Consider the following 25,930-nt stretch of genomic DNA (forward strand, 5'->3'; position numbering starts at 1 on the left):
AAGAAGTGTAATTGAACACTTAGGTTTCACTAAAATATGTTTCTTTCCATTTTACCAGGATCTTAAATGTATTTCGGCATTGGGTTGAACACCATTTTTATGACTTTGAAAGAGATTTGGAATTACTTGAAAGACTAGAATCCTTCATTTCAAGTGTAAGAGGTATATTATTTAAAGGTTTGATTGAATCTTATATTGCACATGAGTCTCTCTCTCTCTCTCTCTCTCTCTCACTCACTCACTCACTCACTCTTTCTCTCTTTTGAAACAGTTTTGCTTTGTTGTCCAGGCTGGAGTGTAGTAGTGTGATCTCGGCTCACTGCAACCTCCACCTCCCAGGTTCCAGTGATTCTCCTGCCTCAGCCTCCCAAGTAGCTGGGACTACAGGCACATGCCATCATGCCTGGCATTTTTGTATTTTTAGTAGAGACAGGATTTCACCATGTTGGCCAGGCTAGTCTCGAACTCTGGACCTCAGGTCCACCCACCTGAGCTTCCCAAAGTGCTGGGATTACAGGTGTGAGCCACTGCCCTTGGCCAGCATTTTTCATTTTAAAAAGCTGAAATAACATTTGGAAAATTTTTTTATAGACCCCAAGGAGCTCACATATGTTTAGCATCATCTGAGAGCTTAGAACCTTGCCTTTTCATGTTTTTGAGGAGAATATTTCTTTTAAAGAAGTCAAAAGTCCTCTTTAATAAAATTAAGCTATTTAATTTTATCTCATTGTAAGGTTGCCATTTCTTCAGCTGAATAAAAATATGTGTAATTTTATGTTTTCTTACTTATATCCCAGCACTTTGAGAGTCAGACGCAGGCTGATTTCTTGAGCCCAGGAGTTCCAGACCAGCCTGGGCAACATGGCAAAACTCTGTCTCTACAAAAAATATGAAAATTAGCTGAGCGTGGTGGCGTGCACCTGTATTCCCAGCTATTTGGGAGGCTGAGGTGAAGTGATCACTTAAGTCCAGAGGTTGAGGCTGCAGTGAGCCAGAATTGCACTCCTGCACACCAGCCCGGGCAGAGTGAGACCCTATCTCAAAACAAACAAAAAACAAACTAACAAAAGTTCGTATTTTAGATGAGAACACTGGATTAGACACAATCTAAGAAGCTTCTGAAATGCACAGACACATTAGAATAAATTAAGTAAATGGTTACATTACTGTCCAAAGTTCTTTTCTATACTAGTTATCCTTCAGGATAACCAAATAGTTCATGAGGGAAAGTTTATTTTTGTGGAAGTATTTCAACTAGTAAGTGAAGAAGGAATGGTAGAGTATCATCATTTCTCAGTTCCTAGCAAAATAATAAGTCTAGGGAACTATCATGAGTACACGGGTAACATCACATAAAGGTAACTAGACATTATATGCTTCCTGTTAGAAGTTTTTTTTTGTTTGTTTTTGTTTTTTTTGAGACGGAGTTTCGCTCTTGTTACCCAGGCTGGAGTGCAATGGCGCGATCTCAGCTCACCGCAACCTCCGCCTCCTGGGTTCAGGCAATTCTCCTGCCTTAGCCTCCTGAGTAGCTGGGATTACAGGCACGCGCCACCATGCCCAGCTAACTTTTTGTATTTTTAGTAGAGACGGGGTTTCACCATGTTGACTAGAACAGTCTCGATCTCTTGACCTTGTGATCCACCCGCCTCAGCCTCCCAAAGTGCTGGGATTACAGGCTTGAGCCACCGCGCCCGGCTTAGAAGTATTTTTGACAAGTATTTGTGTCATAAAATTAATCCTGAATCAGATCAAGTCACTATCTCTCTGGTTTACAGAAAATATAGAGGACAGGAAAACATGGCAAATGGCAATTTCTTCCACAAAGTGCAAGCAAAAATATGCAGTAGGCAGTAACCTGTAAGTTAAAGGAGACTCGAGACACATTGACTCAATGCAATACCTGCAATCTTGTTCAGATCCTTTTTCAAACTATAAGAAAATATTTATGGTCAAGCACAGTGGCTCATGTCTATAATCCCAGCACTTTGGGAGGCCAGGGCCAGTGGATTGCTTGAGCCCAGGAGTCCGAGACCAGATTGGGCAACATGGAGAAACCCTGTCTTTACTAAAAATACAAAAATTAGGCAGGTGTGGTGGTATGCGCAGTCCCAGCTACTCGGGAGGCTGAGGTGGGAGGATTGCTTGAGCCTGGAACATGGAGGTTGCAGTGAGCTGAGATTGCACTAGTGCATTCCAGCCTGGGCCACAGAGCAAGACCCTGTCTTAAAAAAAAAAAAAAAAAAAAAAAAAAGGAAAATATTTATGGAACAATCAGAGAAATGTGAACAGTAACAAAATACTCGAAGATAACAATGTATTAAGAAGTCAGTTTTATGTGTGATAATGGTATTGTGGTTATTAAAGAGTATTTTAGAGATGCTTAAATATAAATGAAATATGATGTCTTGGATTTGTAGGAAGTAAGGAGAGGGTATGAATAGGGTTAGATAAAATAAAAATTGACCATGAGTTAGTAATTGTTGAAACTAGGTGAAAGTTAAGAATTAAATGAAGATTTGCAGTCATGTCTGTCAAGTAAAAGGTATTTTTGTTTATATGTTTTTTTTCCCCAGGGAAAGCTATGAAGAAATGGATAGAGTCAATTGCTAAGATCATCAAGAGGAAGAAGCAAGCTCAGGCAAATGGAATAAGCCATAATATTACCTTTGAAAGTCCACCTCCACCAATTGAATGGCATATCAGCAGACCAGGACAGTTTGAAACATTTGATCTCATGACACTTCATCCAATAGAAATTGCACGTCAGCTTACACTTTTGGAGTCTGATCTCTACAGGTAGACAATGTTAATTTCTTGCTTTATTTTTAAGAGTCTTGAACATTATATTCGAAACATTTTGCAGATTATTCATGGGTACTTAAAAATACCTCATCTACTCTCATGGGCTTAGAGGAAAGGTCATAGCAGTTTTAAATTAGTCTGCCCTGCAAGTAAAAGTTTGTATCACTATTTAGGCCTATATTAGGGACTAGCAATCCGTCACAAGAGGAATGGCAGGAAGAAGATTTTCAAGTCCACCACCCCTCTCCAACTTCTGATAATTTCTCAGCTTAGTTTATTTTGAGGTCAGTCAGCCACGTCAGGTGGTATGGATGCTAGGCTCTTAGCAGCCAAGTGAATAGAATATTGTGTGAGAGGGGTTTTATTTTCTCATTTACAACTCAGGCTCCTGTGAAGGGTATAGGTCTTGCATGTAACAGCTCTCTGTCGAAAAATGTCACTACTATTATCATTCCATCAAAAACTTTTCTATACCAACCTCTCCGTTTTCCCCTCCTCCCAATCCTTCTCAGTCACTAATAGCTGCAGTTCTACTTTCTGCTTCCTTGAGTTCATGATTTTTTAGTCTGTATATGAAACTAAAAAATACGTCAGAACTTATTATACTGTTCTTTCTGTGCCTGATTTATTTTGCTTAACATAAGGTCCTCCAGGCTCATCCATGTTGCCTTGAATGACAAGCTTTCGTTCTTTTTTTATGGCCGAATAGTATTCCATTGTGTATATATACCACATTTTCTTTATTCATCCATCTATTATTGGACATTAAGGTTGATTCCATATCATAGCTATCATGAGTAGCATAGGAGCCCCTTTTAAAATATAAATATGCTTGGCTGGGTGTGGTGGCTCATGCCTGTAATCCTAGCACTTTAGGGGGGCCTAGGCGGGCAGATCACTTGAGACCAGGAGTTCAAGACCAGCCTGAGCAACATGGCAAAACCCTGACCTACAAAAAATAGCCAGGCATGGTGGCTCGGACCTGTACTCCCAGCTGCTCAGGAGGCTGAGGCGGGAATGCAACTTGAGGTCAAGGCTGCAGTGAACCGAGATCATGCCACTGCGTTCCAGCTTGAGTGACAGAGCAAGACCTTGTCTCAACAATAAAATAAAAACATCCCCAAGGAGTTATCCTGATTAGCTGCCAATTTTTAAATAGAGATTACACAGGGAAAAGCAAGACTATATAAAATTTAGTGCTAATGGGTAATATAGTAAGGTACCTTTACAATATTATGTTCACATTCTTTAGAATTTGCCTAGGTTGCACTGGCTATGACATTCAGAACCAGACTTTTAGCACACCCACCAGAAGTTATCAGCATCTGACTCAGAATGACATATTTTAAGTAATTTAGAATCAAGGCAGCTTTGTTTATGTTGTGGGATTTGTGATAGGTAGAAATGAAGGTTACTTGATTTTTTGAGGTAAAGCAAATAGTACTGCATCACATTTTTTCTCACAGTGTAATTGTTACATGAATGGACACCAGAAAAAAAAAACACATCACTTCATGTGGACCTACTTTCAGGACACAGAAAAATACCTAATATTGGCATCATTTGTAAACTAAATTTCTTTTTTCTTTCCTTTTTTTTTTTTTTTTTTTTTTTCAGTTGGAGTCTGACTCTGTCACCCAGGCTGGAGTGCAGTTGCGTGATCTCGGCTCACTGCAACCTCTGCCTCCCTGGGTTCAAGTGATGCTCCTGCCTCAGCTCCTGAGTGGCTGAGATTATAGGTGTGTGCCACCACACCCGGCTAATTGTTTGTATTTTTCGTAGAGACAGAGTTTCACCATGTTGGCCAGGATGGTCACAAACTCCTGACCTCCAGTGATCCACCCACCTCAGCCTCCCAAAGTGCTGGTATTACAGGCATGAGCCACTGCACCCAGCCTTGTGAACTAAATTTCGGGTGAAATAATAGAGCCACTTTAAGAAAACATTTCAGAAACTGTTAGTAAGTACTTATTTGTACACAAATCTACTGATGAAAAAAAATTTTTTTAATGAATAACCAAGTCTGTGGGCCATTAATGGCAATGCCACTGGTCAGTGAAAAAAAACAAATAGAGATAGATCTTCACTGTGTCGCCCAGGCTGGCCACTAACTCCTGAAGCAATTCTCCTGCCTTGGCCTCCCAGGGTGCTGAGATTACAGGTGTGAGCCACTGTACTTGGCCAGTTTTTAAATTATATAATTCTGACTCACTGTATACAATGATACAGAGAGCAGATTTTATCTGAGTTTTAATTAAATACTTTAATATAACGAATATTCGTGAACAACAAAAACATTTTAGATAAAATTGAAATCCTTTGTATAATTCTCCCCAATATTATTGTTCTCCTTCCCGTAAGAAATAACCACCACCCTGAATTTGATGTTTACTATTTTTAAAAATATCTTTATAATTTATGTACAGGCACAGAGATTCATAAACAATATATAGCATTGATTTGTACTTTTTTTTTTTTTTTTAAAGAATCAAGGTCTCACTTTGTTGCCCAGGCTGGAGTACAGTGGTGCAGTCATAGCTCACTGTAGCCTTGAACTCCTGGACTCAGGCAGTCCTCCTGCCTCAGACTCTTAAGTAGCTAGAACTACGGGTACACACCACCATACCTGGCTAATGAAAAAAAAAAAAAAATTCATGGAGATGAAATCTTGCTGTGTTGCCCAGGATGGTCTTGATCTTGGCCTCAAGTTGGCCTTTCACCTCAACCTCCCAAAATACCAGGATTACGGGTGTGAACCACAATGCCCAGCTGTTTGTTTGTTTGTTTGTTTGTTTGTTTAAGGTGGGATCTCACTCTGTCACCCAGACTGGGCTGCAGTGGTATGATCATAGCTCACTACATCCCCAAACTCTGGGCTCAAGCAGTCTTCCCACCTCAGTCTTTCAGCAGCAGGAACTACAGGCGGGAACTGCTGTGCCTTTTGTTTTTATTTTATTTAATTTTTTTGAGATAGGATCTCATTATGTTGCCCAGGATAGTCACAAATTCCTGGCCTCAAGCAATCCTCCCACTTCATCCTCCCAAGTAGCTGGGATTGTAGGTCTACACCCCAGCTTGTTTTGCACATTTTAAAAACTGCATATACTTATGTATCATTCTGCAACATGCTTTTTAACTTAAATTGTTTTTGGCATTTGTTCAAGTCAGTGAATACTTGACTAGTATTCAATAAGCTAAGTTAAATTTTTAAAACAATTTTTAACTTAAATTGTTTTTGGCATTTGTTCAAGTCAGTGAATACTTGACTAGTGTTCAATAAGCTAAGTTCTAGTTAGCTTATTGTAGATGCTGTGTAGTATTCCATTATATTTATACTCCACAATTTATCCAGTCTCTGGATGATGAGCCTCTAGGTTGTTTGGGATTTTTCACTCTTGTAAATAATGCTTCACTGAACATTCTTGCAAACATTTTCCTATAACTTGGTTTTTTTGTGTGTTTGTTTGTTTGTTTTGAGATATTCTCACTCCCTTGCCCAGGCTGGAGTGCAGTGGCGTGATCTTGGCTCACTGCAACCTCTTCCTCCTGGGTTCAAATGATATTCTCCTGCCTCAGCCTCCTGAGTACCTAGGACTACAGGCATGCACCACTACACCTGGCTAATTTTTTGTGTTTTTAGTAGGGTTAGGGTTTCACCTTGTTGGCCAGGCTGTTCTTGAACTTTTGACCTAAAGTGATCCGTCCACCTTAGCTTCCCAAAGTGCTGGGATTATAGGCATGGGCCACTGTGCCCAACTCTTATAATTTTGTGTAAGAGTTTATCTAGGATAAATGCATACCTCAGAGTAGAATTACTGAGTCATCAGGTGTATGTCTGTCTCTTCAGTACTATGAGATCTTGCCAAATTGTTTTACAAAGTGGTTGTGTCAATTTTTACTTCCATATTGGTATTCCTGTTGTATTATATTTTTACACATTCAGAATTATCAGACTTTTGTTAGTCTAATAAGAGTAAAAAGGGATTTAATTGTGGTTTTATGTTATTTTCCTTGAGTAAGAGATAAATTATGTTTTTGTGTTTGTAGCTATTTGGGTCTATTCCTCTCAGAATTCCTTGTTCACATTTGTGTTCATCTATCTTTTGTGTTGTCTTTTTCTTAAGTTTTAGAAGATCTTTAAGTAATACTAATTCTTTGTAGGTTAAGTTGCACTGATTTTTAATTCCATAGGAAAGTTCAACCTTCTGAACTTGTAGGGAGTGTGTGGACCAAAGAAGATAAAGAAATAAATTCTCCAAATTTATTAAAAATGATTCGCCATACCACAAATCTCACCCTCTGGTTTGAAAAGTAAGTTTTAATTTACTCTATCTTACTACTTCCTAATAGCCATAATGTTAAGTCATATTTAAGCTAACATTCTGGCTACGCATAGTTAACTTGTTTTCTGAGTGAAGTGAAACTTTTCTAAGCCATGAATTTTTGTTGTTGTTAGATGCATTGTGGAAGCAGAAAATTTTGAAGAACGGGTGGCAATACTAAGTAGAATTATAGAAATTCTGCAAGTTTTTCAAGATTTGAATAATTTCAATGGCGTATTGGAGATAGTCAGTGCAGTAAATTCAGTGTCAGTATACAGACTAGACCATACCTTTGAGGTAAGTTTTAGGCTTATAACTTTTTAATTTTTCTCTTGTATGATAAGATTAGTATAAAATTATCTCATCTACCACCTATCTTTTTTAGTAAGTTCTTTGTAAATTCATCCTTGCTTCTTAAGCATAGTGATATAAACATATTAGAAAATATGCTGATATATTAGCTGATATGGATATGATATATAATATGTGAATCCTAGGCTTATATTAGAAAATATATTAGTATATATTCAGTAAAGAATATGAGACTTACATCACTATGTAATGTACTTTCCTAAATGTAATGAAGTTCTAGGTGGATTTATTCAGTAGCACATTGATTGATATTCTTAAATGACAAAGGATTTTAAATTAAAAATACAAATAATATCTTAATCGCTTTTAGATAGTCAACAATAGACTAACACAGGAAGAACTCTTCTAAAAACTTAAATTTGGCTTTGTGCTGTGGCTTACATCTGTAATCCCAGCACTTTGGGAGGCTGAGGCAGGCAGATCACCTGAGCTCAGGAGTTCGAGACCAGCCTGGCCAACATGGCAAAACCCCATCTCTACTAAAAATACAAAAATTAGCCGGTTGTGGTGGTGCATGCCTGTAATCCCAGCTACTCAGGAGGCTGAGACAGGAGAATTGCTTCAGCCCAGGAGGCAGAGTTTGCAGTGAGCCAAGATTGTGCCATTGCGCTCCAGCCTGGGTGAGACTCTGTCCCCCACAAAAAAATTATGTTATTTTTAAATTACATGTATCTAGCATTTACTATTGAAAATTCAGGAGATATAGAAAATATAGAAAGATATTTTGCATATATACTTTTAATAACAAAATTGAGATTGTACATAGATTTTTATGGCCTTTTTCTCATAAACAATTTTCTATTTTTTATTAGCTTATCTTTAAAAACAAGATTTTAGTGACTGCATAGCTTTCTGTTGTGGATAAATCATAATTTATTCCAACACTAGATTGTGGGACAATTAAGTTATCTCTGGCTTTTTTTTCCTGTGATAATTTATCATGGAATATTCATACATAGAATTCTTTGTAAGAACTTTAATTTCCCCAGAAATAACCTAGAATTGGAAAGCCTGGGTCTGAGTGTTTGTGTACTTTAAGACTTTTAATACTTTTGCCAGGGTGTTTTGTAGCAGGATATGATAAATGCCCCTTGGTATTATAAGCTTCTGGCCAGGTGCAGTGGCTCACACCTGTAATCCCAACACTTTGGGAAACAGAGATGGGAGGATCACTTGAGCCCAGGAGTTTGAGACCAGCCTGGGCAACATATAGAGGCCTCATCTCTGGAAAAAAAAATTAGCCAGGCATAGTGGCAGCTGCCTCTAGGCGGAAAAATCTCATTTTAAAATTATGTCTTAAAGAAATAACTAGTGAGGCCAGGCACAGTGGCTCATGCCTGTGTTATTATTATTATTATTTTTTTTTTTTTTTTGAGACAGAGTTTTGCTCTGGCACCCAGGCTGGAGTCTAATGGTATGATCTCGGCTCACTGCCACCTCTGCCTCCTGGGTTCAAGTGATTCTCCTTCAGCCTCCCAGGTAGCTGGGAATTACAGGCATTCACCACCACCACGCCTGGCTAATTTTTTGTATTTTTAGTAGAGACCAGGTTTCTCCATGCTGGTCAGGCTGGTCTCAAACTCCCAACCTCAGGTGATCTGTCTGTCTTGGCCTCCCAAAGTGCTAGGATTACAGGCGTGAGCCACCACAACCAGCCCATGCCTGTAATCATAGCACTTTGGGAGGCCAAGGTGGGTGGATCACCTGAGATCAGGAGTTTTGAGACCAGCCTGCCCAAATGGTGAAACCCCATCTCTACTAAAAATACAAAAATTAGCCAGGCATGGTAGCATGTGCCTGTAATCCCACCTACTTGGGAGGCTGAGACAGGAGAATTGCTTGAACCTGGGAGGCGGTGCTTGTGGTAAACCGAGATTGCCCCACTGCACTCCAGCCTGGGCGACAGAGTGAAACTCAGTCTCAAAATAAAAAATAACCAGTGAGGTTGAATATGTATTTATTGGCTACTTTATGATTTATATATATTCATTTCTTCTCTCATTTTTGGGGGGAGGGTGTTTGCATTTTTGTTGATTTTTATTTATATATTTTTTTCTCAAGAGACAAGGTCTTGCTCTGTTGTTCAGACTGTAGTATAGTGACATGGTCATAGCCCACTGCAGCACTGAACTCCTAGGCTCAAGGGATCTTCCTGTCCCAGCCTCTTGAGTAGCTGGGATTATAGTCACGAGTCAGCATGCCCAGCCGCATTTGATTCATTTATATGGATTTTTCACATATTAAAGGTCTTAAAACATAGACATTTCATATTTTCTCATTTGTTTGTTTTTTATCTGCTTTTTAATTTAAAAAATGTATAAGGCCGGGCGCGGTGGCTCAAGCCTGTAATCCCAGCACTTTGGGAGGCCGAGGCGGGTGGATCACGAGGTCAAGAGATCGAGACCATCCTGGTCAACATAGTGAAACCCGTCTCTACTAAAAATGCAAAAAATTAGCTGGGCATGGTGGCGCGTGCCTGTAATCCCAGCTACTCAGGAAGCTGAGGCAGGAGAATTGCCTGAACCCAGGAGGCGGAAGTTGCGGTGAGCCGAGATTGCGCCATTGCACTCCAGCGTGGGTAACGAGCGAAACTCCATCTCAAAAAAAAAAAAAAAAAAGTATAATACTTTGACATGAGCCGGGCGCGGTGGCTCAAGCCTGTAATCCCAGCACTTTGGGAGGCCGAGGCGGGTGGATCACCAGGTCGAGAGATCGAGACCATCCTGGTCAACATGGTGAAACCCCGTCTCTACTAAAAATACAAAAAAAAAAAAAAATTAGCTGGGCATGGTGGCACGTGCCTGTAATCCCAGCTACTCAGGAGGCAGAGGCAGGAGAATTGCCTGAACCCAGGAGGCGGAGGTTGCGGTGAGCCGAGATGGCGCCATTGCACTCCAGCCTGGGTAACAAGAGCGAAACTCCGTCTCAAAAAAAAAAAAAAAATACTTTGACATGAGGAAGTTTTATCATTTTTATTTAGTTGTACATATCAATCTCTTCATTTGTGATTTCTTCCTTTGCTTTTGCACCTTAGACTTTTTTTAAGTAAAGGATAACAAGATAGAAACTCAGCCACATAAATATTACCTTTGGAAATGGGCATTTTTACAATCTTTTTGGAAAGCAGTTTAACAATATATCTTAAAATTAAAAATATACATATTCATGGACCCAGAATCCTAAAGAAATAAATGCATCAGAGTACTAAGTTATAGGTACACAGATATGGTTACTGCAGCATTAGTTGTAGTAGCAGAAAACAGAAAACAACTTGAATGTCTATCAATAAGAGAATGATTAAATACATCATCTTATGCCTATATTATAGAATATTGTTCAACTGTAGAACAAAGTGAATGTGATCTATTTGTATTGATGTGGAAGAACATTTGCGATATTTTAGGGGGTGGGAAGCTTCAGAATGACTGTGATATTATTCCAATTTAGTATAACAAAGCAGAGCAAATCCTAAACCTATAAGTGGAATTTGATAAGTATAAAAAATAATGTGGGAGGATACATACTCCTCTTTTAACATTATTTATATATTTTTGAGTGGGTTGTGATTAGAGGGGAATAGAGGAAAAACTGCTTTATACATATATTTTTCTGTTTGGGTGTTTGCATTTTATTGATTTGTGTGAACTTTATGTATTAAACATATTAATACTTAGTCAAATATTATGAAACAGACCGGGTGCAGTGGCTCACGCCTGTAATCCTAACACTTTGGGAGGCTGAGGTAGGTGGATCACATGAGGCCAGGAGTTCAAGACCAGCCTGGCCAACATGATGAAATCCTATCTCTACTAAAAATATAAAAATTAGTCAGGTGTGGTGGCATGCACCTATAATCCCAGCTTCTTGGGAGGCTGATGCAGGAGAGTCACTTGAACCCAGGAGGCAGAGGTTCCAGTGAGCCAAGATCGCACCACTGCACTCCAGCCTATGCTACAGAGCAAGACTCTGTCTCAAAAAAATATATGTATGTGTGAAATATTAATCTATTTAATAAATGGGTCATAAATCAAATGCCTATATATGTGAACCTGTTGTTGGTTTCTCTGTTCTGTTCCTTTATGTATTTGATTACTCTTGTGCCAGTGCCCCTTGCCTAAACTATCATAACTTTAGTCCTTGATAGAGAAGAGTAGGGCATGTCCCCACCAATCGTACTCTTTTTCAAGAGTAACCTATTCTTGGCCCTTTGTTCTCCTATATAAATTTTAGAATCAGTTTAAGCTTCATTTTTTAAAATTGGCATTTTGATAGGAGTTGCATTGGATCTCTAAATCCAAGTACAGATTAGTGAAGAACTGACATTTTTATAGTAATAAGTCTTTTCAACTATGGACATGGTTTATTTCTTCATTTACTTACTCAGTTAATAAGGTTTTGTGTGTTTTTTGTTGTTGTTGTTTTTTCACAGAGATAGCACACTTGTTTTGCTAGACTTATATTAGAATTATTTGCTTTTTAGAGACAGGGTCATACTCTGTCACCCAGGCTGAAGTACAGTGGCATGATCATAGCTTATTGCAACCTCCAATTCCCAGGCTCAAGCAGTCCTCCTACCTTAGTCTCCTGAATAGTTGGGACTATAGGCACGTGCCACCCTGCTCAGCTGATTTCTAAAATTTTTTGTGGACATTGGGTGTTGTTTTGCTGCCCACACTGGTTTTAAACTCTTGGCCTGAAACGATTCTTCTGCCCCAGCCTCTCAAAGTGCTGGGATTACAGGTGTGAGCCACCACACCCAGCCAGAATATTTTTTTAAATCACGATTTCTTTATTGATGTTATCTAGAAACACAGTTTATTTTTGTCTATTGGTTTTATATATAGCAACATTGCTGTTTCTCTCATTAACATTATATATGTAGATTTATTGGAGTTTCTTCATAGGCGGTCATGTCCTCTGTGAATAGTGACAGATTTTTTTCATTCCAGTTTCTGGTTCTTTATTTCTTTTTCTTGTCCATGCTAGCTAGGACTTCTCTATAGTATTGAATAAAAACTACAATGTTATCCCCCTTGGCTTTTTCCTTGATTTAAAGGAAATTCAATGGTTCTCCATCAAGCATAATGTTCGCTAGGGGGTTTGTGTGTGTGCGTATATATTTTTTCTGAAGTTAAAAATAATTAATTTTCAATAAGAAAATCTAATAAGTATAAAAGAAATGCTGCTAAATTTTTGTTGAAGTCTTCTTACCTTCTGATAGTTGTCTTCTCCTTACCAAAACCCCAACCCTTAGCCCCAAAAGATCTTTCAGTAGAAAAATATTTGAGTGTTCAGGGGTTATAATTTTCCTCTTCTACAGCTATGACTTGAAACCCTGGCGAATCAAAATAACTCACAAGGCATGACGTAGAATATTTTTATTGCTTTATCTTCTAATTTATATGAGTATGGATTTTCTATTTATATATAAAGAGAGGAGAAATCACTTCAGATAAGTGTACAAAGGAATACCACTCATCTCTTAATTTAAAAAATTGTTTTCCAGATAATTTGCAAAATTTTATAAAATCTAAGGTTTGCATTTATAAAATTATTGAATTGTAAAAAGTTTATACTGAATTTATATATCCTTTAAGGCATTGCAGGAAAGAAAACGGAAAATTTTGGATGAAGCTGTAGAATTAAGTCAAGATCACTTTAAAAAATATCTGGTAAAACTTAAGTCAATCAATCCACCTTGTGTGCCTTTTTTTGGTAAGTTACTAAATACGGATCTATTTTGAGGTTGAGCATGTTATAGCCAAAAGAGACCTATCTTCAGAGGCAGGTTTTCTTTATTTTATATCTGAATTTTTATTAGCTCTCTGTATTGATAAATCACAAAACTCTGTATTTTCTTATCTATAAAATGAAGATTATAATATAGGGTTATTATAAATAAGGATTAAAAATATTTTATCTGTACTACCTAATACAAAGTCTAGCATATAGGATCCACTCATGGAATAGTAACTGTTATTTTTATCATAATTATCTATGTCACATCTATAGTATTTGCATTCTCTTTAATTTATTAATGGCTTTTATGTGATTTTTAAATTTAGAATTAAAATATTGTTATGTATTATTGAAATTGAATGACTTAAATCAAGTTTTATCAACTTCAGCAATCTTAGTATTTTGGGCCAAATAATTCTTTATCGTGATGGGCTCTCGTGTGTATGGTAGGATCTGTAGCAGCATCCTGGCCTCTATTCACTACACTCCAATAGCATCGTGGAGTTGTGATAACCAAAAATGTCTCTAGACATTCCTAAATATCCCCTAGGTGAGTAAATTGTCTCCACTTGAGAACCACTAATTTAAATGAATCAGCAATTATGCATGAAAAAGGGACTAAAAACTTTTCTATTGTTCATGAGTGAGAAGTAATTATTTTTCTATCTAAATTACAGGCTCTGAGGAAACAGTTTGTAAGCCTATAGTCTTATTAACCAAAATTAGCTTAAAAATTAATTTATTGATGAATAATCACTTAAGATACTTGGCATTAAATATTTATAATCAAATATCAAAACATTTGGTTAAAATAGATTTAACAAAATTTACACTTAGTGAAATTAGGGTTTAGAAAAGCTTATTTTTTTTCTTTTTTTAAATTTAAGTTCTAGGGTACATGTGCAGAACATGCTGGTATACATGTGCCATGCTGGTTTGCTTAAAAAAAAAAAGAAAGAGAAGCTTAATTTGCCATTTCTTAGATTAGCAACTTTATTTTTTACAAGCCAGTAGCTTTTATTTTCTTTTTAAAGTATTTCTCTTTAAAAAAAAAACAAAACTCTTAATGGAGAATTAATGATTGTTTGTCAGAGACTTACCAACATTTTAGTAGTAGAGTTGCTAAGTAATATAGGATGCCTTTCAACTTTATTAGATCAGTTGTTTTCCCAAATAATTGATTAAATAACAAAATTTAAAATAACGTTTCTTTAAATATTTTTTTTCTAGGAATATATTTAACAAATATTCTGAAGACCGAAGAAGGGAATAATGATTTTTTAAAAAAGAAAGGGAAAGATTTAATCAATTTCAGTAAGAGGAGAAAAGTAGCTGAAATTACTGGAGAAATTCAGCAGTATCAGAATCAGCCTTATTGTTTACGGATAGAACCAGATATGAGGGTAAATATTTTCTTAGCTTATCTTTAAAAGAGAACATGTCAATGGATACCCAAAAAAAAGAAAAACGGAATGAATAAGACGTACTATTGGATCACACAACAGGGTGACAGTAGTCAATGATGGCTTAATTGTGATTTAAAAATAACTATAAGAGGCCAGGCACTGTGGCCCAGCACTTTGGGAGTCCGAGGCGGGCAGAACATGATGTCAGGAGTTCGAGACCAGCCTGACCAACATGGTGAAACCCTATCTCTTACTAAAAATGCAAAAATTAATAAAAACAAAAATCAAAAAAATAATAATAAATAAATAAAAATGCAAAAATTAGCTGGGCAGGGTGGCACATGCCTGTAATCCCAGCTGCTCAGAAGGCTGAGGCAGGAGAATTGCCTGAACCCGGGAGGCAGAGGTTGCAGTGAGACGAGATCGTACCACTGCACTCCAGGCTGGGTGACAGAGCAAGACTCCATCTCAAAAAAAAAAAAAAGAAATTCTGAAACATCGATCTGATGAAATATTGTAGAGTTAAAATTTGTGTTTTGTAAAATAAGCCAACCAGCCAGGTGCCATGGCTCACGCCTGTAATGCCAGCACTTTGGGAGACCAAGCAGGTGGACCACTTGAGGTCAGGAGTTCAAGAGCAGCATGGCTAATGTGGTAAAACCCCGTCTCTACTAAAAATACAAAGTTAGCTGGGCACAGTGGAGTGTGCCTGTAATCCCAGCTACTTGGATGGGTAAGACTCCATCTCAGAAAAAAAAAAAAGAAAAGAAAACCACATGGAAAAAAGTTAATCGAATATAAACCTCAGAAAGACGAAAATTGACTGATATCCCAGTTTTTCAGGAAAAATTCTCTATTTTATCTATGTATGTATTTATATATAAATTTTCTATGTATTATATAGATGCATGTATTTACATGCACAGTAAAATCATTGGAGGATATTCCAGTATTTAAGTGTAAACAATGAGATTTCTGGTTTGTAAGGTTACTGCTCTTTCTCTCTTTTCTCTTTTTGGCAGTGCTAAATCACCTAAATTTTCTACTTTAAAACTTTAAGCTTAAAATACTTTTTGAGGCCGGGCACGGTGGCTCAAGCCTGTAATCCCAGCACTTTGGGAGGCCGAGGTGGGTGGATCACAAGGTCGAGAGATAGAGACCAACCTGGTCAACATGGTGAAACCCCGTCTCTACTAAAAATACAAAAAATTAGCTGGGCATGGTGGCACATGCCTATAATCCCAGCTACTCAGGAGGCTGAGGCAGGAGAATTGCCTGAACCCAGGAGGCGGAGGTTGCGGTGAGCCGAGATCGCGCCATTGCACTCCAGCCTGGGTAACGAGCGAAACTCCGTCTCAAAAAAAATATATATATATATTTTTTGATAAAGACAATTTTCTAAATTTTATTAGGTTTTTTTTTTTTTTTTTTTTTTTTTTTTTAAGGAAGAGGGGTTTTACCATATTGCCCTGGCTAGTCTCAAATTCCTGGTCTTAAGCAGTCCCCTGGCCTCAGCCTCCCAGACTGCTAGGATTACAGGTGTGAGCCATATGGCTTGGCTCACATAAAAACATTTTTTGTACTGGAAGTTAGCACAGATAGGTTTAAGTTCATAATCTTTTTTTTTTTTTTTTTTTTTTTGAGATGGAGTCTCACTGTTGTTGCCTGTGCTGGAGTGCAGTGGCACAATCTTGGCTTACTGTGACCTCCACCTCCCGGGTTCAAGCAATTCTGCTGTCTCAGCCTCCTGAGTAGCTGGGATGTCAGTCACCACGCCCAGCTAATTTTGTATTTTTAGTAGACAGGGTTTCTCCATGTTTGTCAGGCTGGTCTTGAACTTCTGACCTCAGGTGATCCACCTGCCTTAGCCTCCCAAAGTGCTGCGATGACAGGCGTGAGGCACTGTGCCCGACCTATAATTATTCTGGAAATTACTTTTAAAGTAATTTAAAGTAATGACTACTTTTAAAGTAAAAGTAATTTCCAGAATAATTATAAATGATCAAGAATGATCTATAAATTGGATTAACAGAACTTAATCTATTTTCACTTCTTTTCTGATTATTGAAATTTCATTGTGGATTATAACCATAATTTTATTCTAAAACCCTTTTGGTAGCTTACTGGTGATGATCATTTGTTACAACGAGTAGGAATAAAGTTTACTAAGGAGTAAGCAGGGCTGCTACTGAGCCATTAAGATGGTAATAAATGAAAACTTGTATTATTAATAGAACTTTAAGACTAGAATATAACTTCCACAGAAATTATATAATTTTATTCAAAAGTAAAGAGATTGGAATAAGCAATACTTGTGAACTTTTCAAATATTGTAATCTCTTAATTTGTTGATAATTTTTAGCATTAAATCATGAAGTAATTTTCAGTAAAAAATTTTAATGAGATCTTATTTTAATAAAATCAAAATATATACTTGTTATGTATGCACTTGTGATATTTGTTTAATTCCAGAGATTCTTTGAAAACCTTAACCCCATGGGAAGTGCATCTGAAAAAGAGTTTACAGATTATTTGTTCAACAAGTCACTAGAAATTGAACCTCGAAACTGCAAACAGCCACCTCGATTTGTAAGTCTTTTAAACTTTTGGAAACAATTGTTCTGTTTTTAAAAATATTATTTTCAGTGTTTAACAACCTGTTATTTAAAAAATGTAATCGAATGGCTGTTCCTAGATGTTTTGTTTGCAGTACTGTACTGTTTCTAAAGTTACATATTCTGTGGCGGGAAATGTCATACTTTCGATAAAATCTGGTTTTTCCCTTATCTTAGTACTACTTATGTGTTAACTTTTGATCCCTCCTAGAATAATACAAAAAAGTGTGAGAAAGTGAGAACTTAATAGGTAGCTAACTGGAACAACAACAAAAAAAATGAAAAGACCTAGGAAGGAGTAGCAAACATATTTTGGTTCTTGTAGCTTGATCATGACTTCTGCCATTAGGGCTGTATGGTCCATAGTTGCCTCTGGAACCCACCTCTGTCACTAGGATTTGACACTCCAGTTTCTGGTTACTATAGGGATTTGCAGTGGCAACAGAAATAGTGGAAAATGAATTCTAAGCTAAAAGTGAAGCAAGATAATGGAAGGAAGTAAAAGCACAAGCAACTTTAGGCAAAGCAGGAAGTTAGGTAGTTTCATACTATCTCATCTTCACAATTGTGTGGTATATGAGGGGACTTCAAAAACTTTATGGAGGCTGGGCACAGTGGCTCATGCCTGTAATCCCAGCACTTTGGGAGATCAAGGCAGGCAAATTGCTTGAGCTCAGGAGTTGGAGACCAGCCTAGGTAACATGGCAAAACCCTATCTCCACCAAAAATGCAAAAAATTAGCTGGGCATGGTGGTGTACACCTGTGGGGTGGAGGTTGCAGTGAGCCAAGACTGAACCACTTCACTCCCTCCTTGGTGACAGAGTGAGACCCAGTCTCAGGGGGAAAAAAAAAAAATTCATGGAAAAATGCATTGTAAAGATAAGAATGTTTTAAAATGGAATTAAAAGATAAAGATAAAAATATAAACTTTATTTCCCAACATAAGCTTTATCAAGTTCAGGACACTTTTCTAAGCGATAATACCAACCTTTTTGTCCATCCCTAAAAAACTAAAGATCCTGGGAATTTAACCATGTCAGTACACTCTCTTTTACATTATTAACTAAAGAAGAGTGGTTACCCTTTAATTTTTTTTTATAATTAGGAAACAAAAAAAGTCAGAAGGAGCCAAGTCAAGACTATAAGTGGATACCTAATGATCTCCCATCAAAACTCTCAAAGAATTGCCCTGGTTTAATGAGAGGGATGAGCAGGAGCATTATTGTGGTGGAAAAGGACTCTGGTGAAGCTTTCCTGGTTGTTTTCTCTGCAAAAGCTTTGGCTTTCTCAAAACAGTCTCATAATAAGCAGATGTTTTTGTCCTTTGACCCTCTGGAAAGTCAACAAGCAAAATGCCTTGAGCATCCTAAAAAAAACTGTTGCCCCCCCACCCTTTTTTTTTTTTTTTTTTTTTTGAGACAGAGTCTCACTCTCTCACCCAGGCTGGAGTACAGTGGTGTGATCTGAACTCACTGTAATCTCTGACTCCCAGGTTCAAGCAATTCTACTGCCTCAACCTCCCAAGTACCTGGGATTACAGGTATGTGCTGCCACGCCTGGCTAATTTTTATATTTTTAGTAGATACAGGGTTTCACCGTGTTCACCAGTCTCTTCTTGAACTCCTAACCTCAAATGATCCACCAGCCTTGACCTCCCAAAGTGCTGGGATTACAGGTGTGAACAACCATGCCCAGCCTTTTTTTTTTTTTTTTTTTTTTTTTTTTAATGGAGACAGAATCTTGCTATATTGCCCATGCTGGTCTCAAACCCCTGGCCTTAAATGATCCTCCTACCTCAACCTCCCAGGGTGCTAGGATTAGAGGCATGAGCCACTGTGCTTGGTCAGCCTTTGCTCTTGACTGATTTGGTTTTGCTTTGACCAGACCACTTCCACCTCTTGGTAGCCATTGCTTTGATTGTGCTTTGTCTTCAGCATGATACTGGGAAGCCACGTTTCATTTCCTGTTACAGTTCTTCAAAGAAATGCTTCAGGGTCTTGATCCCACTTACTTAACATTTCTGTTGAAAGCCCTGCTCTTTTCTGCAGCTGATCTGGGTGCAGTGGTTTTGCCATCCATCTAGTGGAAAGTTTGCTCAACTTTAATTTTTCAGTCAGAATTGTGTATGCTGAACCAGTTGAGATGTCTTGGTATTGGCTGTTTTTTTTGTTGTTAATCATCAGTCCTCTTCACTTAGGGCACGAATGAGATTATTTCCTCAGAAATGGTTGTTGATGGTCTGCCATCATTGGTTTTATCTCCCACATCATTTCATCCCTTGTTAAAATGAGTTATCAATTTGTAAATGGCTGATTTCTTTGGGCCATTTTCCCCATAAACTTTTCATAAATTATCAGTAATTTCACCATTCTTCCACCCAAGTGTCATCATAAGTTTGATATTTGTTCTTGCTTCAATTTTAGCAGAATTCATGTTCCTTTAATAGGAATTCTTTACAAACTGATGTCTTATCCTTCTTAGTGTGTCTAACTAGGTCCTATTCAGACACGTTGTAGTTAGTTAGTATGAGTTTATTTTGATGGGAAAAAAATGAAAGTCATGCAAAGTTATTTTATAATAGACATTTGCCGTGCACTTTTTGAAAGCTCCTCTTAGATCTTACTTTTATTTTACAAAGGAAAATAGTGAGATTCCAAGGGGTTAAATAACCTTTTCAAGGCTACATAGCTAGATATTGGCATAGTTGAAATCTAAACTCAAGTTTTCTGAGTTCTGTGTTTTTTATTAGGTTACTGCTGCCAGAACTGAAAAATAGGACAGAGATGAGGGTGGGGGATAATAATAGGAATGTCCTCCAAAGACTTTTAAAGCTCCAACGGAGAGGTCAATCATTTCGTATAAGGAAGGGGAAATAAAATGACCTTTTTTTTTTTTTCTGAAGCATATAGCATAATAGGTTTCATAAATTATGTTCCCAGTAAATATTTGTAAAATTTATATAGATATTTTCAAAGAGAAGTTTAGGTTCAAGTGTTTTAGGAGCAAAATGTGATTTTCACCCACAAATTTTTAAGAATTTTATTTTTGCACTTCTGAAGAGACTTACTTATATTCAAATTCATTTTTTTTTTAAATTAAGCCAGTCAAGTCCAGAAGATTCTGCTAGAATGATACAGACTGTCCTTGCAGATTGAAGAACTGCATGCTTAAGAACTGTATGCTTAAGAACTAGTAAGACTGATAAGGTAGCTCTAAGTCACAGAAACAAAATGCTGTATATGCAAACTCATGACGTTGATTATGTTTGCTTTTCCTAGCCTAGGAAATCAACTTTCTCCTTAAAATCTCCTGGAATAAGGCCTAACACAGGCCGACATGGCTCTACCTCAGGTACTTTACGAGGTCATCCAACACCATTAGAAAGAGAACCATGTAAAATAAGCTTTAGTCGGATTGCTGAAACTGAGCTGGAATCAACAGTGTCAGCACCAACCTCTCCAAATACACCGTCTACTCCACCAGTATCTGCTTCTTCAGACGTTAGTGTATTTTTAGATGTGGATCTCAGCAGCTCCTGTGGTAAGTATTTGATGAAAACCATTTGGTAAAAAGGGAATCCTGGGTCTCAGATAATTCTTAGCATTTTAATTAGGGAACTGTAGAATCCTTTGCAGACTATATTAGTGTGAAAAGAGACATCTAAATGTGAAAATACTGATTAATGCAAGAAGTAAAGCATCATGTGTGCATTGTTGATGCATATTATCTTCTAATTTATTCATTCAACAAAGATTTACTTAGTACCTTTGGACCTACTACCAGTCTAAAGGGAGCAATAGATGATGATTAAGAAAACAAGTAGATAAGTTCTGTGATAGAGAGGGAGCCACTTATGCTAAGAAGGAAAACCATTCTAGGTACAGAAGGTTCTAAGTTAATTTTTTAAAAACTAACATGGCAAAAGATGATGATGAAATTCTGCACTGTGTATTGTATGTTATCTGGAAACATTTGAAAAATAAAACCAGTGCCTGTAATCCCAGCTACTCAGGAGGCTGAGGCAGGAGAATTGCCTGAACCTAGGAGGCGGAGGTTGCGGTGAGCCAAGATCGCGCCATTGCACTCCAGCCTGGGTAACAAGAGCGAAACCCCGTCTCAAAAAATAAAAAAAAAAAAAAATTAATAAACCATGCATGTTACCTTCCTTTTCACATTAATTATTCTTATTCCAATAGGCAGCAATAGCATCTTTGCTCCAGTGCTTTTGCCACATTCAAGTAAGTAAGTTTTAAGTTGATTCTAATGAAATGACTGTAAAGATAATAATCTGGTTGATTATATTTATATTTGAGTATTTTGGGTTTTGACAATATTAAATAATAAGAAAAGTTATAAAAATTTAATTATTTGCTTACAACTGTGTACTACTTAAACTTAACTATAGTTTATTTTCATTTTTTATGATCTGTGTTCTAAGGGGCTGTATGGCCTTGAAGAAATTACTTACTTTCCCTATACTTCTTAAGGATCAAATGAAATAACTGTATAGAACACCCAGAATATTGCTTGGTACAGAATGAATGGTAATTTCTTGTCAGTTGTCTTTCTTCCATACCCTTTCAAATCATTTTCCCATGGAAATAATATACTAAATGTTCATCAGGTTCCCAGGATAGCCCCCAATCACTTACTATTATTATTTTTTTACATCATCTTATATAATGAAAGAAGTATTTTGAGTAAAGCACTATTCTATCATTCCTAATTATTTCACAATTTATAACATTAATGCTGTTAACTTTCTCTCTGTGGTCATTTGTTTAAAACAAAATAACCCCAAAATGAACACAGTACCTTTGGGTATAATTTTTTATATTTAATTTAAAAATGTTTTTATCTGGCTAGGCATGGGGGCTCATACCTATAATCCCAGCACTTTGGGAGGCTGAGGCAGGAGGATCACTTGAGGCTAGGAGTTCAAGACTAGCCCGGGGAACATAGCAAGACTCTGTCCTTACCAAAAAAAAAAAAAAAATTCATCAAAGTTACATATGAATAGAATTTAAAAGGGAAATAGTGCTAAAACACTTGAAATTAACAGTGGTTCCCTACCTCAAGTCTACCAACTCCTTTCTTGTTCTCTGGTGATACTTCTACATACCTAAATGATGTTTTTATATTCTCTCTTGAATTTTAGACAGTGTTTACTGATCTCCTGTTTTGGTGGATGAGAATTTCATGCTCTACCCTGCCTGTACTTAATCACATTTGGGGAAAATACTATTCACTGCTACACTTCCTTTTCTTTATAGCTCTGTTTCCTGAAGTTAATAATTGCCTCATTAATGTTTAGGTTTGTTTGTATGTTTGTTTAGCACCTTTCTACACCCTTTTATAGCAGTTTTCCCCCTTCCACCGTTCCGTAGCAGTTTTCCCCCTTCCCCCCTTCCCCAGCTTCGGCCGGGCACTGTGGCTCATTCCTGTAATTCCAGAACTTTGGGAGACTGAAGTGGGCAGATCACAAGGTCAGGAGATCGAGACCATCCAGGCTAACATGGTAAAAACTCTTCTCTACTAAAAATACAAAAAATTAGCTGGACGTGGTGGTACATGCCTGTAATCCCAGCTACTCGGGAGGCTGAGGCAGAATTGCTTGAATCCGGGGAGGCACAGGTTACAGTGAGCTTAGATTGCACCACTGCATTCTAGCCTGGGTGACAGAGCAAGACTCTGCCTGAAAAATAGAACAAAAAAATCTACTGCTTTACAACGAACTGCTTTGATGTGATCTTTTTTTTTTTTTTTTCATTTTGCAGTCTACTTAATGAGCCCTTTAAATTTAGAGATTTGAGTGTTTGATTTCCAGAAAATGTTTCCTATTGCTTCGGTAATAATTCTTCCCCCAGCATGTTCTCTGACTGCTTTTGTAGAGCTTCTTTTTCTTATTTTCATACATCCTAAATTGATCCTCCAATTTCCTGTCTTTTACCACCTCTTGTCCATCTCTGTGTTTTCATTCTATCTTCTGGAAGATTTCGTCAGTTTATCTTGAGCTCTTGCACTTATTTTCTTCATCTGTCGTAATTTTGAATTTCTAAGAATTCTTCTCAGTTCCCTCTGATCATGCCTTTTTTTTTTTATACCATCCTATTCTAATTTCATGGGTGCACTTTCTTCTCTTATCTCTCTTAGGATAATAGTTATAGTATTTTTAAAGTTTATTTTTAATTGACAGATAATTGCATATGTTTTGGGAGTACAATATGATGTTTTGATACATGTATACATTGTGGAATGATCAAATCAGGCAAGTAGCATATCCAGTGGCTGGGCAGGGTTGGATCTGGAAAGGGGAGACTTCAGTCAATGGATGCAAAGTTTCAGTAACTATAGTTAATAATAATGTATATTTCAAGATAGATAGAAGATTTTAAATCTTCTCACTGCAAAGAAATGACAAATATTTGAGATGATGGATAATTATAGTACTTTAGAAAAAAAAAATTGTTTTGTTTCTGGTGGCGTCTCTTTTCTGACCTCCTTCTTGTATTAGTTGTAGTCTCTTGTCTGTCATATTGGAGGCTTTCCTTTCTTGTCCGGTAGTATTTCTGTTCATGTTTTAGAATGAGGGGGATACTGATGGGAAGTGCTGTAATTATATCCATGGGCACTTGTTGATTTGTGGGTTTCACTGTAGAGTAATGGAATGATGATATTTTACTTAGTAAATCTCCAAATGTCAGAATCTATAGGCATTTTCCCTAGGCATGTTTAGTTTTTCTAAAGAAGGATCTTTGAATCTTCTGCCTGGGGCAGTCTCACCACGTAGTATGGATATCTGTGTTTTCAGCACAGACTACTATCCCAAGTCTGGGGTTTCGATTCTGCAGAGAATAAAACTGCCTGTGTCCTACTGAGGTGGGAATGAGGTCGTTGCCTAGCCTCACTAAGTAGGGGAGAGTAGAATGGGGTTCTCTCTGCCCCTTATCCAGACTTAACCACGTCTTCTGTTTTCATGCCCATGCCTTCCATCGTACCAAATGCATTTAGCTTCTGAATCCTTGTTTGGTTCTGTGGGGCAGAGTTGCTGCTGCTTATCAGTATTACTCTCTGCAGACATTTCGATTTCATCTTCCTCCATCTGTCTCTATATACCTTATGAATTAAAGCTACCTACATGAATTAAAGCTTCAGCTTCATACATTTTCTGGCTATATTGAAATTTGTTGACATTTCTTATTTTTTTTTCTTGTTCTATGATGGAAATGTCATTACACTGCCTATTAGTTTCTTAGTACTGCCATAACAAAGCATCACAAACAGAGTATCTTGAAAGAGCAAAAATTTATTGTATCATAGCTCTGAAGGCCAGAAATCCAAAATCAAGGTATTGTCAGGGCCATATTTACTCTGAAACTTGGAGAAGAGAATCCTTCCTTGCTTCTTCTGGCTTCTAGTATTTGCTGGCAATCCTTAGCATCCCTTGATGTGTAGATGCATCACTTCAATGTTTGCTTCCATTGTCTTACGGCTGTCTTCTCAAAGTATGTCTCTCTATTTCCTCTCTTTTTCTTGAAAGGTCCTGTTCATGTCATATTGGATTTAGGTCCATTTTAATAACCTTATCCTAATTTCATTACATCTCTAAAGACTATTTTCCTAATAAGGTCACCATTACAGGTTCTAGGTATTAGGACTTCAGCATGTCTTTTGGTGGAACACAATTCAACCTGTAACACTGTACCGTTGTAGAAGTAAGAATTCTAGACATTATTTTGAATGATAGTAAAATACATTTTCAATATAAGACTATTTTACATTTTAAAATTTAATAGAAAATTGAGAATAACTGCATAAAATTCTGAACATTCTAAAATAAATCCCCAAAGAAAAAAAGAAAATATTTATAGCAAGTATGAAAACTACTCAGATGAAATGAGAAAAACAGCAAGACTCCATCCGCAATCGATATGGGTAGTTCACATCAAAGGAAGTGTATCTTTTAAAGAAACATAGGCCGGGCGCGGTGGCTCAAGCCTGTAATCCCAGCACTTTGGGAGGCCGAGGCGGGGGGATCACAAGGTCAAGAGATCGAGACCATCCTGGTCAACATGGTGAAACCCCGTCTCTACTAAAAATACAAAAAACTAGCTGGGCGTGGTGGTGCGTGCATGTAATCCCAGCTACTCAGGAGGCTGAGGCAGGAGAAATACCTGAACCCAGGAGGTGGAGGTTGCAGTGAGCTGAGATCATGCCATTGCACTCCAGCCTGGGTAACAAGAGCAAAACTCTGTCTCAAAAAAAAAAAAAAAAAAAAGAAACATAGATAATTATAGATAGTTCAGCATCATATGAAATCTGAGGACTTTTACACAATGGTGAGTTGCCATTTTAGTCTTTTGACTAAAAGACTGTGTGTGTGTGTGTTTTTAGTATGAGCAAACCTATGGTAAAAGGTACATTATTTGTCCCCATGTAATTGGTATATTAGTAAGACCCTTTTGGAAAGCAATTTGAATACAACATATCAAACCATGAAAATGCTCACACTCTTTGATCTTACTGATTCAGTAGAAAATTTAATACTTCGTTTATACCAGCTACTCTGCTAAGCACAAGAGATTCAGAGGCAAAAAAGAAAGACAAAACCTCTGCCTTTATTTATACAAAATACCCAATAAATGTTTGGAAAAAGCCACATGCATGAAG

The 25,930-nt window shown here is 37.3% G+C and overlaps 1 protein-coding gene across 2 annotated transcripts in view; it reads left to right on the forward strand.

Annotated features, from left to right (window-relative positions):
• Window positions 1–25,930, forward strand: part of SOS2 (SOS Ras/Rho guanine nucleotide exchange factor 2) — a 118,393-nt gene that overhangs the window by 86,384 nt on the left and 6,079 nt on the right. For both annotated transcript variants that reach the window (XM_074393966.1, XM_039468995.2), the window contains 9 exons: window positions 59–162; window positions 2,577–2,799; window positions 6,997–7,116; window positions 7,262–7,424; window positions 13,097–13,214; window positions 14,469–14,641; window positions 17,117–17,233; window positions 20,539–20,800; window positions 21,457–21,498. In XM_074393966.1, coding sequence (XP_074250067.1) covers window positions 59–162; window positions 2,577–2,799; window positions 6,997–7,116; window positions 7,262–7,424; window positions 13,097–13,214; window positions 14,469–14,641; window positions 17,117–17,233; window positions 20,539–20,800; window positions 21,457–21,498 — 1,322 coding nt within the window. The remainder of the gene's footprint in view (window positions 1–58; window positions 163–2,576; window positions 2,800–6,996; window positions 7,117–7,261; window positions 7,425–13,096; window positions 13,215–14,468; window positions 14,642–17,116; window positions 17,234–20,538; window positions 20,801–21,456; window positions 21,499–25,930) is intronic.

Source organism: Saimiri boliviensis, chromosome 2 (assembly GCF_048565385.1).
Source record: "Saimiri boliviensis isolate mSaiBol1 chromosome 2, mSaiBol1.pri, whole genome shotgun sequence".
Classification (NCBI taxonomy): domain Eukaryota; kingdom Metazoa; phylum Chordata; class Mammalia; order Primates; family Cebidae; genus Saimiri; species Saimiri boliviensis.